The sequence below is a fragment of the Morchella importuna genome (genome assembly GCF_003444635.1).
Source record: "Morchella importuna strain M04M26 chromosome Unknown Morimp01GS041, whole genome shotgun sequence".
NCBI lineage: Eukaryota > Fungi > Ascomycota > Pezizomycetes > Pezizales > Morchellaceae > Morchella > Morchella importuna.
This window is the reverse complement of record NW_025763438.1, coordinates 113,230-128,334: the sequence shown is the minus strand read 5'-3', so window position 1 is coordinate 128,334 and position 15,105 is coordinate 113,230. Positions and strand designations below refer to the sequence as shown.

The following is a 15,105-nucleotide window of genomic DNA, read 5'->3' as shown; positions in this document are numbered from 1 at the left end:
TTGCAAAGAGAAGTCATGTCAGTCAGTCGTTCCTTGCAAAGTACTCTACTAAGAGTACGGATGTTGCGCATAGTGAGTGTGCCTCGTGATTAATATTCACGGTTTCGAAAAAAAATACATACATACGTACGTAGAGCCTTTTTTCAAGCAAGCAAGCACACAGCACGCAAGGGAGGGGATCGAGGCGGGAAGGGCACTCAAAGGAGATACAAAGTTAAATCCCTATCACACTACCTACATACTCTACTCTGCTCCATCTCGGGTTCTGCAAAGGCCGGCGACAAAGTTGGTTGGTTGTAATTGTCTTGGAAACCCACTTCGGACGCGTGGAACCCGGGAGTACTGAGCTTGGTGAAGTTTTCCCTTTCGACCCCTCCCCAAACCCAAAGGTTTCTTTTCTTAGCAGTCTGGTCTGACTGACTGACTTGAAGATGTCTGGCTGGGCATGTATGTATGTATGTATGTATGTCTGGGCATGTAATGTAATGTATGTACGGCGGACGTTTACTGATCTTCGTGGGATATGGCGCCACATGTTCATGGCATCTGGATCTCTTGCATGAGGAACATTGGCATCCGCGCGTTCTTCTTCTGGGCATGCATAGGAACCCATGGGTCGAGGTGAAGAAGAAGCATGTTGACAGATACAGACAGTGCTCTGCCGCAGTACTCCGGAGCAAGCAGGTAGGTAGAGTACTCGTAGCTTTATAGCGTTTCCGAACACAACTAATATTGCATGACATACAAAAAGGTGGATTTGGCGCTTTTTCGTATGTCATGCAATATTAGTTGTGTTCGGAAACGCTATAAAGCTACGAGTAGATAGGTAGATACTAAACTCCGTGTAGGTACATAATCGATCGTGGTATTTCCACCTGGAACTGTACCTATACGTGCCCCATGTAGGTAGAGTACTTAGATACCTACATACCTACATATCTAGAGTATGTACTTAGGAATCGTGAGACTTCCCTGAAATACTGCAACCAATAACCAATCCTCAACATCTCCGGAATTCGGCGGGCGAGATCGTCACCTCCACTCCCTCCGCTCCAGCACCGGTGACTTACTTAACTTTCTGCCTTGCATACCATAACAAGCTTCTCTTCTCTTCTCGTGATACCGAAAATCCCCAAAGGGGGAGTGGGTGGTGTTCATTATTATTAACATTGCCCGGGAAAGTGCACAAAACCTGTTGAGCGAGAATCCTGTTATTGAACCAGCTGCGCTGCCAAGGCTGGTTTGGTTCACAATGCTTGGACTGCTCCGACGCGTGCCTGGACAGATAATTAGATAATTCGTCTGATAGAGAAGGAGGTGGATAAACAGAGTAGGTGATGGGAAGTGCAGCTTTTTGGGTGGTGTGCTGACGCATTGGTGCTTTGGATAGGGCAGACGTCAACTGATTTGTTAGCAGTCGAATCCAGCCTGGGAGGGGGGGACTTACACACCTCATTGCCCTCATGGATCTGGGTCTATACAACAAAGCTCTGGAATGTAGAGTATACGTATTCCATAACGAGTTCTGTTCTCGGCATTTGTGCTTTGCAGTTGCTTCCTAGCTAGCACCGAAGTCTTTATAATTATCCTAGTTGATCTCGAAACGTACGGGCTGTGATCTAAGGGCTAGAATCGAATCGGATTGATGGTGTATGTCGATGTCAGTTGAAACAATTGCAACTTGAACTACATATACTCAGCAGTTACAATGGAAAGAGCACGGCAGAAAAACAGCTCTAAAATACCAATGAGAATAGAACGTTGGTGTCTTCAATTGCTTATATACCACATACATAGCTTAAACCTCCTATGTAGTGGCCACTGCATGCCAATAATCGATATTCAGGAACGAGCTCTAGTATAGATCCACAGCATATAAGCATATCTGTACCTGTGCCTGTGCCGCCAGATCTAGAAGATAAGGTTTATGCGCGGGCACACTCGCAATCCACAGCTAGCCAGATCCCCCCAGGCTTCTCGTACATCGCGGAGCTCCCTCCGCGCCTTCTCTGTGGTTCCCTATCCTGGCGAACATGATCTGATGTGTTCTATTTCGATTCTCGCAAAGCTTCTTTCTACAGAGCACGTGACAGAATGACGCGTCAGGCAGAGCATTATTGGGGACACTGCAAGTTCGACTAGAGAGGATACATGTAGTGAGTGGACTTAGCAGTTGAGGCCTCGGCCAACAGGACCAAGGGTGTGAGGACGATTATACGAGACTGCCGATTGGGGTTAGTCAATAGTTGGCAGCACTGTATTCAAAATTCATAGCTAGAGAGAAGTTAACAGCTATACCAGATAATCTGGCATATCTTCATGCCGTTCAGAGCTGGACTCTTCCTCTATACAAGTCATCAACCCACTCGAGTTTCCATTACACTAAGTGTGACTTTCAAAACAGTTATCTATCGAGACCAGCACCATCGTGGTCCCTACCGCACCAACCAATTAAATCTTTCCAACTCCTCAGGCAACTATAAGGTTCAATCCACTGCTTGTATACCTTGTATAATTTGTTAATCTTACAGGTGCGTTTCTACAATAGGGCAAGCCAAGGGGTTCTCTTTGGTTTTGACTGTAGACGACCTCCCTAGCCACTCGGACACCCCCTCACTCAGATAGTCAATCATGATTGGCTGAAAAGAGGTACTGAAGCCACTTAAAACGTTGATCCTTTCTTTTCTACGTTAACTGTCCGAGTCCGAATGGTCCGGGAGCGTCTATACCACGGACGACTGAAATGGAGAATTTGTAATTGCAGAGAATCAATATTAGAAGATATTCCAAACTGCAGCTGGAATTGGAAGCCTAAGGAGTCCTAAATCTCCAATTCAACTCCCAGGTTGGTCCCGCTTAACCGTTAGTTACATAGTTAGTCAGCAAATATATCATTTCCCAATTGAGTATCTTAATTGAGGCTTGATATATATCTATGTGATGTCCTCCTTCCTGTCTTTGTCTTATCGCAAGTTAACTCCTCCTCTCACAGCTTTGAAATTCCGATATATACGATTTCCTCATTGTTGATTGACTGCGCCCAGGCCCAATTCAGTCACCAAAAGGGATGATCGATATGGTTGTGAATCCAAAATAAAACGCGGGTTATGTAAAAAATCCCACAAGCGATCTTGCATAAAGAGAATACTTCCCAAGCTCACAACCTCCAAACCCCCACCACCCCACCACCCCACCCCACCACCCCGCCATCCACAATGTCCACCAACAACCCCACCCCCTCCGACCGCCGCCGCGGCTCCCGCAAATCAGCACTCAAAGCCGCCGTCAAACCGAAATACAAACCCACCGCGCGCGCGCCCCCGCCCCCGCGCAACACCAAAGAATCGCAAGAGATCCTCGACCTTTTCCACCATGCGTTCAGCCCCCTGTTCACGCCGCAGCTACCAGAGCTGCTGCAGAAGGTGAAGACGCACCTGTTCAACCGCGACTTCCTGGCGGCCTTTGGCGCCCCGGAGAACCTCGAGGCGTATGTGGTGCGATGGAGCCCGAGCAGGGCGCTGTGCTACCGCGAGGTGTTTCTCGAGCTGTCGCCCGCGCTCAGGAGGGTGTTTGAGCTCAAGGGAGAGGGGGAGGAGGGGGAGAGGGTTGAGATTGTGTGTATTGGTGGAGGCGCGGGGGCGGAGGTTGTGGCGGTCGCGGCGGCGGTGAAGAGCTTGATGAAGGCCGAAATGGCAGCTGCGCCTGTAACTGCAACTGAAATTGCAGAGGAGGAAAGCAAGGCAGGGGAGAATACGGCCGGGGACGAGGAAGTGAGCGGGGAGCCTGAAGAGGCCGCAGAGGAGGGCCCAGACGAGGCGAAAGCTCTTGAAAAGGACCTCGAATCATTGGCCCTCACCCCCGCCTCCCCACCCGCAGCCGCCACAACCTCCACCCCCTCGCGCTCACTGCACATGACCGCCATCGACATCGCCGACTGGACACGCATCACCACAACCCTCACCACCGCGCTCACCACGGTCCCCACGCCCCCACGCGCCGCATACCTCCCGCGCGGTGTCTACAGCGTCGATTTCCACCACCACGACATGCTCGCGCCCTCCGCCACGGCGCTGATTCCGCCCTCTGCCCGCCTCATCACGCTCCTGTTCACGACGAACGAGCTGTACACGCAGTCGCGCGGCGCGACGACAGCCTTCCTTCTTGCGCTCGGGGAGCGCGTGCGGAGCGGGTGTCTGCTGCTGGTGCTGGAGAGCGCGGGGAGTTACTCGACGGTCACGGTTAATGGGAGGGTGTTTCCGATGGGGATGCTGCTGGATCATACTCTCCTGGCGGGGGAGGCGTGGGAGAAGGTGCTGGGTGAGGAGGCGAGGTGGTTTAGGCTGCCGGAGGGGCTGAGGTATCCGATTGAGTTGGAGAATATGAGGTATATGGTGAGGGTGTATAGAAAGACTTGAATGTGGCCTTTTGGGTGTGTTTTTTTTTGTAGGTAGGGGGTAATTAATTGAAAAGTTCTTTTTTCTTCTTTTTTTCTTTTCTTCTGCTGGTGTTTGTGCGTGGGATGGGTGGGTATTTTGGTTAGTTGAATTGCTGGTGCTGATGCTTTTTGAAGTTTTGATGGGGCCAGATACTCTAGGGAATGATATTGGATTATAATCTACTAATTGACAAGGGATTTGTTAGTACTAGCCACCCATTGGCCCCCATAAAAAGACCCATGGCATATCTACATGCCATAGAACAATACAATATTACAGCTCATCAATTCGAACGGACAGAACAAAGCTGTTCTAACTCTCGTTGTGTTGTGCACGTCTACTCTACGATATTATATACAGACATCTCGTCATCATAAAAACACACACACATCAAAATACAAAAAAACATTTTTGTATTTTTGCATTTATCGATAAGTAACGACAGTTATATCAAATTGTACATGTGTATATAAAAAAAGAGAGGCATATACCACATAACCCGAGCAATTAAGGACCACATTACCAAACCGTGCCGGCCGGACAGTAATAACGAAACGACAGGCACCCTCCACCCCCCAGCCAATAAGCCAAGCTAGATCAAGACCCAAAGCAAACCCCCCGCGTCAGACGGAGACCTCATACCTCTTACTCACCGCCATCCAGCTCGCCATCCCATTCGCAAAGCCCATGATAAGCTCCAGATACCTCTGCACGTCCACATCAGGCATCAACCTCTGCCTCTGTCCGGGGGCCGCCATGAAGCTCGCAATACTGCTGCGGTTCGAGCGCACCGTCGCACCGTACGTGTAGGTTCCCGGGCCGCCAATATCGTCGCCGGCGGTGAGTGACTCGATCCATGCGCGCTCGCCGTAGTGGAAGAGCTGCCGCACGAGCTCGTTGTGGGTCTCGACGACGTCGGCGAAGGCGCTGCTGGGCGTGGCGCCGTGGAGGATGAGGATTTGGATGGCGTTGAGCGGGTTGGAGAGGGCGAAGTCTTTTTCCCAGCCTGGGTGGGGTGGGGTTAGTTGGTTGTGGATGGGGGATTGAGGTGGGGGATTGGGGATTGGGGTGGGTTTGGGGATATATACCTAGGATGTCGTTTTGGAGGCCCATGATGAGTTGGAGGAGGCGCTCGACTTTGGCTAGGGTAGCGTCGTAGCCGCGGCGGTGGTCGGAGGAGGGTGTTTGGTCTTCACGTAGTGGGTTTCCGAAGTTGGACATTGTGAGGTCGAGGTTTAGGCTTGCCTTTGCGAGGATCATGAATGGGCGTACTGGTTCAATATTAGTACCGCATGGGAGAGTTCATATAAAACGAGGAAGCAATTAAAACTACACACCAGAAATCGTGATCATCCTCACGGGCATCCAGTCAGACAGCTCAATCCTGTCCGCTGAAAGGAGCGGTCTCTCGGCCCTAAAGCCAGCAATGACCTCCTTGACGGCATTGTTGAATGCGACTTTCCAGGGAGCGGAAACGACGCCGGATTGGTAGTAGATGGAGGTTGAGTCGATGACGGTGCGGAGGGCGTGGGAGACTTGCACGGCGTCGCTGTCTTTGTGGAAGTAGTTGAGACAGTCCATGGAATCTCTAGGCGTGTTGAAGACGAGCATTAGGTCAGATTCTGGTATTCAAGTGTCAGCTATCTGTACTTTTTTTTTGTGCGTATGGACGGTGTAGTGGGGGCACGAAATTACCGGTTTGCTCCCATTCGTCCCCAACGAGATGCTCGGTCAGATCTATATGTAGTAGACAAGGCGGGGTGTTAGATTGAAGCTACGCATTTTTCGAACATGATGAGGGAGAAATTGTTTACCGTCAATCACACATAACCAAATCCAGAAGCAGCACGCAACATATCTCATATTCTCCTCCGTCTTCCCATACGGAAACAGCATCGCAACCAACCCCAGCGGACTAGCCTTCTGCGAGATATCCCGGCAGCTCTCCGGCAGCATCGAAACGAAGCTATTAAAATTACATCCGTCTCCTAGCTGGTATCCCTCCCTCACATACGGGCCCGCACTCCTCGGCGCGCTGGCAGGCAGCATCAGTTTGACGGCTTTGTCCCCGAGGGTTTTGATTCTGAGCTTGATGGGCGACTGGTGGAAGTGTTTTTCGTGCAGAAACCCGGAGCTCGACGACGACGACCAGCCCGGGGAGATGCGGGCGAGGGAGTAGCAGAGCTCAAGGAGGGTGGAGATCTGGTCGGTTGAGGAGAAGAGTTTCTGGCGGAGGGGTGCTAGGGTAAGGTGGATCTGGGATAGCCCTGTGAGATCGTATATTGCGGCGAGTTTGTTTTTGAGTTTTTGTTTCATTGTGGGTTTTGTTTGGTGTATTTGAGGTGCGGTGGAAAAAATTGTCGTGAGTGGGTTGGTCATGTTGAGGAAAGAGGCCGAGGGTTAGTTGGGTATTTGCGATAAATACTGGGCATTTGGTATTAGTGAGTGCTGTGTTTTGGGGGGTTGGAACTTTACCCTTAGGGCAAATAACGTCTTTAAGTTTTCTGGACGCTTTTCTTAACCCAATTAACACGAAGCCAAGGCCCGATGGTGCGGTGTGTATAAATTATATGTATATGTATATCGTGTCAGGATATAGATCCGGGGGGACGCCCTGATTTTTGTGGGGGGTCAGACTATAGCTACATATATATCTAAAGTAATAATATTCGAATCCCTAAATGCAATAATTGACCCCGCGAACAGATCCATTTCCAGGTCGGATGGATACCTGAACAAGTGATTCTTCCCGACGGCACTCTGACATGGATTTTTTAAGATCCTAGGTTTAAATTGTCTGCATATAGGAACGAGGCAGCTTGAGTTAAGTAGAGGAGTCAAGAACATATTACGTGTGTACGACGTTGTCCCAGAATGTAAATGATTGGTTTACATGATTTTGGGCGTAAGCGCATACCCCAGATATTATATATAATTTTTCCCTTAATTTTTCCCAATTGATATCTATATAAAAGAACCGTCTTTTGACACCCTCATTGAGGGGATAATCTGAAATATTGCCGGCTCAGTATACTGCCCTAACGAGCTGTAACAGACTTTCATAGAGGATATCGATATCTATAGTTGATAATTTCTAATGAACGCTAGTACTTATTGATCCTAATTAAGAATAGGTATTGTTAGTGGTGATGGTTACTAGAGTAATTCAAAAACTCTACGTACCAGCTATTTGTGTGTATATAGGATTCAGAGCGAAAGGTCAGAGCAACGTTGAGACTTCATCCACTGATACTTTGAGGCCCTGTGGACCCTTGAGGTTTATGAGCTCCTAGATTGTCGTATTCTTCCTGGATTATATAAAGACGAGAAAGCGGGCATTTCTTTCATAGAGACTCTCAAAACCTGTCACACTATGAACCCAGCTCAAACCATGTCAGATTTTTCGCGGGCAACGTCTTCTAGGCATACCTCACTGCGGCCGGTTGAAAGCAATATCATACAACCGGCCAGTCGCATGTACATATATTCACAGCCGCCGCTATAGCTTGGGATGATTCTTATCCATCTGGTTCATTCGAATGGCATGTGTGTTATCTTCAGCCATAGCTCTAGGTTCGAATGAACAAAAGGTCAGACGTGCCGGCCGGTTGATGATTTCTTAAGACTGAGGATTCTGAAAACTAGAGTCCCATAGTAGATTGAGATGATGAAGGTCATCCTCTTGGTTGGTGGTTATTTAATATGAGCTCCGCTATGTGGTTTTGTTAAGTTCCCTTCGATATATGTATTACGAACTATTATCCACAGTGTCTTTTTGAAGTTGACACATCGTTCCATTTCATGCTCCACACATTTGAAGTGCCGAGTACTTGCTCAGCAGGGGGACTTTAGCGTAAGGGGACTCACACGAGCGTGTGGTCAACTCTTCAACATCGGTTCATGTCTGTCTTCCTTCCCACCCTTCCTACTTAACCTTCTCCTGTACGCTTGCTTTCGCTCTATCTTTCATCACAAACCGCCTTTTAACATCTAGCAGAACTATTGGCCCAGCTTGATGCTGTACAGATACCTCAACTCTAGGATCAACCTTCGTCAAGGCTGGAAGACCTCATCTGGAGAGCAAACCCCTCAACCCGCTCAACTCTATCAAACCCCACCATGGCCATGCTGCACGGCTATCCGTTCTCACCGACCCAAGAAAACAAACAGTATGGAGGACCCAGATATATCCAGACCGAACTGACGCAATGCCATCGGTATGAACTACCATGCAATGGGCAGCCACGAAAAACTCTTCTGTAAGTGCTGTCCTTGACACAAGGGGTGATCAACGTCGTCAAAGTGGCTTTCCGTACCCAGCGAAGATTCGGCACGCTGCATAAAGATATCTTCAACACTATGCCTGTAGCTACCCGCAGTCCTTGAACAGCCCTTGGGTATCCTGGGGGGTTTAGACGATTGCACTACATGCCATGATCGTGATCATGGATACCTGTGAGAGCACATGTACTATGTACTTTGTGTACAGATACATCTAAATGCATCTAGTGTATCATAGACCCACAGGAAATATGTATCTACACTACACGCGTATACACACGAAGAGTGATACGTATACTCTGTCTTAGGAAGCGGTCAGAGCAAGACAGACGAACTCATTATCCTTTTTCTCACGGACATGAGTTCCACGACTCTGCGGCCGTTCACTCGACATTTTCACCAGAGACATACTACTCCAGCTGTACGGCGTCATAAAGTTTGTATGACACGGAAGAAAAGGTTTAGTGCTGTGTGGCAGGTGGCATTCGACCCTGCAAAAAAAAAAAAAAAAGACTCAGCGGACGGGATCGGCTTTGGGTTCTTGATAGAAGCTCAATACCTGAAAAGTGTGTGGATAATAAACGATTTTGCGGTCATTGAACGTTTTATAACTGATGCAATTAATGAATTAAACAAAAAAAAAAAACCGTGTTACAACTGCATCGTAGTTCGAGTGATATGATATGATCAAACTTGTCACTACATTGGATTTTTAATTATAGAGATGATACATGAATCAGAGAAATATAAAAAGAAAGATCAGTCAAATAATACCGAGCCTCGAAATCAAGACAGCAATTGCCCCTAACTTAGGTGGAGAAATAGGTTGGCCCCATTCCGTGCTCAATAACTGGAGTCCCGTATTAGGGAGCTACATGATGAAGCACATCCTATTTCATCGCGAATCATGTGCGAGGGCGTTTCTGCCGCTCGTTGCCCCGGATTCGCGCGATTTCGGGCCATGTATAGACAGTCAGAAATCTCTGTCATCATTTAAACTATCAATGAACATCTATTGTATTATTCCGACAAAAAATGCAACCATCAGGGCTATAGTAGGCTCGCCCAGTCAGATTATCTCATCAATTACATCACGAGGATTAGAGTGGACTACAGGTCATATATACAGGCTTGGATCCATGTGAAAGAAGCTTATGGACTGGAGTTGACTTTGGTCATACAGTGTGGACTCAATGGGCTTGAACTTGACATATTTCGCACTTGAGCCTGGTAAAATACAGCATAAATCGTTAGTAGAGGTTAACAGGATGATACCAGAGAAACTCTGAAAACTGATTTAAGGACATTATTGAGGGTAGGAGCACCTAATAAGGCCACGCTCTTATATCTACTAAGACCAGCAATTGGCCCATGGAGGTGTTTTCTACTCTTAAGCCTTCCGCTTAGCTCGTGGTAACGCAGCCTCCTCTGATTGGCCTGTTGAGATTGGGGTATCTCGACAAATTCATCGCTAGCGGGCCAATCTTTCCAGTCAGACCGATCATTGACCTGTCACACCACTATCATATATTCTGCTACGGATGTCAATGGTCAATCAGACCCACGCGAGCCTTTCTCAACTATTTTGCCTGCAAGCAAACAAGCCTGAAAATTTTCTCTCCAATTGTTGCACGGCACATTACACGCTAGTAATTAACAATCCGGCTGGTTTCTACTAGTTACTAGCCGATCAGATCAACGTTAACAAACACTCCTGCAGCTGCATATCACCAAACCATTGTCACGGTAACGCTTTCCCACATCACTTCACCCGCATGCTGCATGTCACGCCCGATCCCACTAGCTAGCGGCTCACCCCACCAAACCCCTCAAGACCCTTTTCTCACCCGGATATATATTATTCCATCTCTTTCACGTCCCACGTTCCACCGCCACACACAATCCTCCCCGCATCCCCGATCCCGAGAAAAGGACCCGACACATAACACGTTAGCTCGCGTTTCCCTAACTAACTAGCCCAACTAATTAATCCTACTCCGAGTTTTGCCTGCGCCGCCGATAACTGGGTGATAAGCAGCACCCCGCAACTCCCTACTCCCGCGGGATAAAATCCCGTCTGCATATGGGGGGGGGGGGGGGGGTTCTAGGAAGATCGGGGCCGTGCCGGGGACTGTCGCATCTCAGCTCAAACTTGTGACATTGAAATGAGATAATGGTACTCGTGGTATTGTTGTCCCTGCTTCGACAAGCATGAAAGGCTACTTACTTCTCGTCTCAATCTCGTTCGAGAGTTCCTAGGCAGGCTCTAGGGTGCTGCCGGCCTCATACTTATCGATTAGGACTGTCAATGATAGCGAAGCCACGGTAATAAAAATGGCACTATGTTCTTACATTTTGAAAGATATCTATGGCACTGGAATATCAATTAGAGAATCTTGTGATTTCTCTGCCAAGTCAATTCTGATCTAACAATTGGACGTACTCTATCTCGTTGGCCTACAAAACCCAACAGCGAATACCAAGACATTGCGAACTGGAAGCTTCAAGGCCAATTGGAAAGTTTTATCAGATTCTAAGCTTAAGCTTAAGCTACCTCCCCTCCAATATAAAAAGTAATATCAAAAAGCAACAGCAATATATAGCTAACTATCAGATCCTCTCGATCTAGCTATCTTTTATCAATCAATACCCCCCCCCCCCGGGCCCCCAATCCCCACTCTAGACCCAATTAAAAACCCAGCACACCCCAGTGATTGGCGGCCACAACATAATAACCAACAGACCATATAGACAGTAGACACTAGAAAAAAGCGACTCTCATAACCTAGCCTAGAACAAGACTATATATACTTACCCACCCTTTGAAACATCCCCTAGTATACCCCACACAGACAAGATCAAAGGAATTTAAACTCAACGCCCACGACGAATAAAAACCTGATAAGAGATAAGACAATATATAAGGATGAAATGTAGTAGTAGAAAGACCTCATGGCGCGGCATTCAATACCAAATGCCAGTAAGCTACTGCGAAACAATGGACAGAAGAAACAAACCCAGACTACAATAGACTAAAAGGAAAAAAAAAGAGATATAAGTAAGAGGTGGATATAACACCTATGTAACCCGCAAGACAAAGACAAAAGAAACAAGCCAAACCACAAGAGCCCCAAAGCAATATAAAAAAAAGACAAAAAAGCACCCAAAGCAAAAACACCCGCAGCTAAAAATAAACAGGAAAGGGAAAAAAAAAGGACAAAGACCCAAAGCTAACCCAACCAAACACCACCCTCTAAGTAAACCCCAAAAGACTCATCTGCCTCCTCAACGGGCTACTTCTCCCACTCTCATTATCGCTATAGCACCCGCTATCCGTATCAATATCCCACTCGACAACCCTCTCCCTCCCCTGACCACCCTCCTGTGTGCCCTCCTCCTCCTCACTACTGCCCTCCCACGCCTTCTGCTGCGCAGCCCTCGTGTTCCACCTCAATGTACGACTGACACTATCGATCCACTCAGTGCCCTTGCTCAGCACCGTGGGGAACGGGTACTGCGATGCCGCGATGGTGACATGGTCGCCCTGCTTGAGCTCGATGCGGCCCTTTCCGTCGAATGCGCACCATGCGGTTGCGCGCGAGTTCTTGGGGACCGAGACGCGTAGGAGCATCGAGTCGGTGAGGAGCATGGGACGGAAGGATAGGGTGTGAGGACAGATTGGTGTTAGGAGGACGGCGGGGATGTCGGGGTGGACGAGGGAGCCGCCGGCGGAGAGTGAGTATGCGGTTGAGCCTGTAGGTTAGGCCGTTAGTTTATTTGGGTCTTTATTTAGAGGGTGGGGTAGAGATTAGATGAGAGAGAGTAATACCAGTTGGGGTGGAGAAGATGCAGCCGTCAGCTTGGACGACGGTTAGGAGGTCATCGTCACCGTAGAGCTCGAGGTTGGACACATAAGGTGATGGGCCGCGATCAATGACCAGTTCTGCATGAAGTATTAGCCGGTGCTCCGAGAAGTGGAGTGATTAACCTCGGGAGGCAAGGGGGCCGGTAAGCTTACCATTTAGGACCTCGAACTGATCCCCTTCATTCATCTGCCCATTTTCCTCCCTATAAACCGTGCAGGTGAAGCGCATCCTCATGTTCACCTTCATCCCCTCATTCAACACCTTGTTGAGGTGCTCCTTATAGTTCTCGAACCGGAACCCCGTCAGGAAGCCCAAGCTGCCCAGCGAGAAACTCAAAATTGGCGGTACAATCCTCTGGAACAGCCAGCTGGTGAAGAGAACAGTCCCGTCACCACCGAGCGTGAGAACGAGGTCAAATGTCTCCGGGTTGCTCCAGCAAAGATCGGGTGTCCAGTACTTCAGCATTCCCTTGAACCGCGGGTCCTCATCCACGAGTGTCTGCGCCGCAAAGCGCTTGCTCTCCTTCAGCTTCTTGTCGACATAGACATTGACGCCGATGTTGGCGCCGTAGCGCGGCGTCTTCATGAGCCAGTGAGCGAGCTCTCTGGTCAGCGTGACCAGCTGGTTATCGCGCGCCTTGGTCACAATCATGATGTTCTTCACGTTCATCTTACAGGTGCGTCTCTGCAGCTGCCGTGCAACCTCGCGGACGCCGAGGGCCGTCTGCACGAGGCGTGAGTGGGAGGTGAATTCGTCGCCGGCGATCTCCTCGAGCACGCGGTCGACGTTGACGGCGTTGTCGAATTTCTGGTGGTAGAAGCAGGGGCTCTGGAGGCCGCCCGGGGGCATGAAGCGTGCTGTTGCGGGGGGCTGAAGACTTGCTCGACGCAGTCGCTGAACTGCTCTTGGCCGTCTTCTTGGTCGTCGTCCTGGGTGTTTGACCAGGGGGCCGTCATGGGCTGGTAGAGGGGTGACATGGCGCTCGAGAGGTTTGCAGCAATGTTCACAGGGATTGGGGTGCGCTGGGAGGCAAGCGCTTTGAGAATTGTTTGGCGGGGGATGTTGTCGACACTGAGAGGGTTTATCACGGGCTTGCGGCGAGTGCTGAGCGATGAGGGGGATTTTAGGAAGGCTGCTGCCGTGGCGGACTGGGGCACTGTGTGGAGAGTGTGTTTGGGTGAGTGTGTGGAGGGGAGTTTGCAATCATCGGCAAAATGCAGTTGAGGGGGGGCGGCGGAATAAGTAGTTGTCGAGGGAAGAGGAGGATTAGTAGAGGTGGAGGGAGAAGAAGCTTGGGGAGGGTGCTGAGAGGTGCCGACGGAATTAACAATATAGGAGGCTTCCGACGCAGCCGTGCCCTTCTTCTCCTCCTTCTCCGCCGCCTCCTCACGACGACGCCCACTTGAGGACTCGGTGTAGGACTCGGTGCTCATGGCGAAGTTTGCCAAGGGAGATGACATATTCAACATTATTTTTTTTCAGAATGTGTGTGGGAATTAAAATTGAGACGAGTGAGTGGTTGTGGTGTGCAAACTAATGCGGTTGTTTAATTTCTCTATCCAGAGACTCCGTGTGGAGGAAATCTCCCGAAGAAGCAGGAGGTGGGAACTGGGATGTGTGGAGGGCTGCGGTTTAAACTGTGGGGGTGTACCGTGTGCGTGAGTGATATGCGGGTGGACGAGTTGGGATTCTCCCTTCAGCCTGGGGATTGGACGAGGGGATCTGGTAAGAGGACAGATCTATAATCCAATCTGTAATGACCCACGCAGGGACTGCGGGCGAGCAAAGCAAATCAAGAAAGCCGTGGATATTATTATTGAGGCTAACGGTTGAATGAATAAATGAATGAATGTGGTTGAGCGTTTGACTGGACCGAAGTCTGACTGCCTGAGTGTTCAGAGAGGGTACGTGAGTGGTACTCGTGTTGAGTGGTTGAGCCTGTAGTCTAGTTCTCAGTAATATCGTAGCGGCAGCTAGGCTTAAATTCCTTAAACTCCTTTTTTCTCTTTTCCTTCTGGAACCAGTCCAAAATTATCCGCACGTGTGTGTACGAGGATGCTGTGTGGATCAGCGTGTCGTCGTAGTAGTAGTAGCAGTAGCAGCGAAGTAGGACAGAGTAACAAGTCCGCTTGGATTTAGGCTTTTAGCTGGTGTTTCCTACGCACACAAGAACGGTTGCATGTCAGCATGGATTCTGGAAAACACCCTCGACTCCAGATCTCGGTGATGATGATATCATGCCGAATGTATGTATGTATTATGCTCATCGCATATCACCCATCGCGTCAAAACAAAAGAGAATCCCAGCCCACATGTCTGGGTCTGGGTCGGAAAACAAAGAAGGGCTGCCCGCATGCGGGACGAGATACCCGGAGATGCACAGATGCAATGGATAAAGAAGCTGGTATACTCACTGTCGGGTCGGAAAAGAAATAAAAAGAAAGAAAGAAGTAAACAACAGTAACTGTAGAACAATATATGCAGACCGGATATGAACCTTCTCAAAGATGCTCTATGGAAGA

General features: G+C 49.0%; 3 protein-coding genes across 3 annotated transcripts; 1 reads left to right on the top strand and 2 right to left on the bottom strand.

Annotated features, from left to right (window-relative positions):
- Positions 1 to 3,215: 3,215 nt before the first annotated feature.
- Positions 3,216 to 4,415, top strand: LAJ45_10023 (uncharacterized protein; the record flags this gene model as incomplete). Its single annotated transcript, XM_046119554.1, has 1 exon — positions 3,216 to 4,415. One exon carries the CDS (start codon positions 3,216 to 3,218, stop codon positions 4,413 to 4,415), a length of 1,200 nt encoding a protein of 399 aa, XP_045967185.1.
- A 644-nt stretch (positions 4,416 to 5,059) lies between these two features.
- LAJ45_10022 (uncharacterized protein) lies at positions 5,060 to 6,752 on the bottom strand (the record flags this gene model as incomplete). The annotated part of the gene is made up of 5 exons (XM_046119553.1): positions 5,060 to 5,442; positions 5,525 to 5,707; positions 5,774 to 6,058; positions 6,132 to 6,173; positions 6,251 to 6,752. The coding sequence occupies 5 exons, from the start codon at positions 6,750 to 6,752 to the stop codon at positions 5,060 to 5,062; spliced, it is 1,395 nt and encodes a 464-aa protein (XP_045967184.1).
- Positions 6,753 to 11,970: 5,218 nt separating this feature from the next.
- LAJ45_10021 (uncharacterized protein) lies at positions 11,971 to 14,016 on the bottom strand (the record flags this gene model as incomplete). Its single annotated transcript, XM_046119552.1, has 4 exons — positions 11,971 to 12,470; positions 12,547 to 12,660; positions 12,736 to 13,411; positions 13,471 to 14,016. The coding sequence occupies 4 exons, from the start codon at positions 14,014 to 14,016 to the stop codon at positions 11,971 to 11,973; spliced, it is 1,836 nt and encodes a 611-aa protein (XP_045967183.1).
- Positions 14,017 to 15,105: the final 1,089 nt, after the last annotated feature.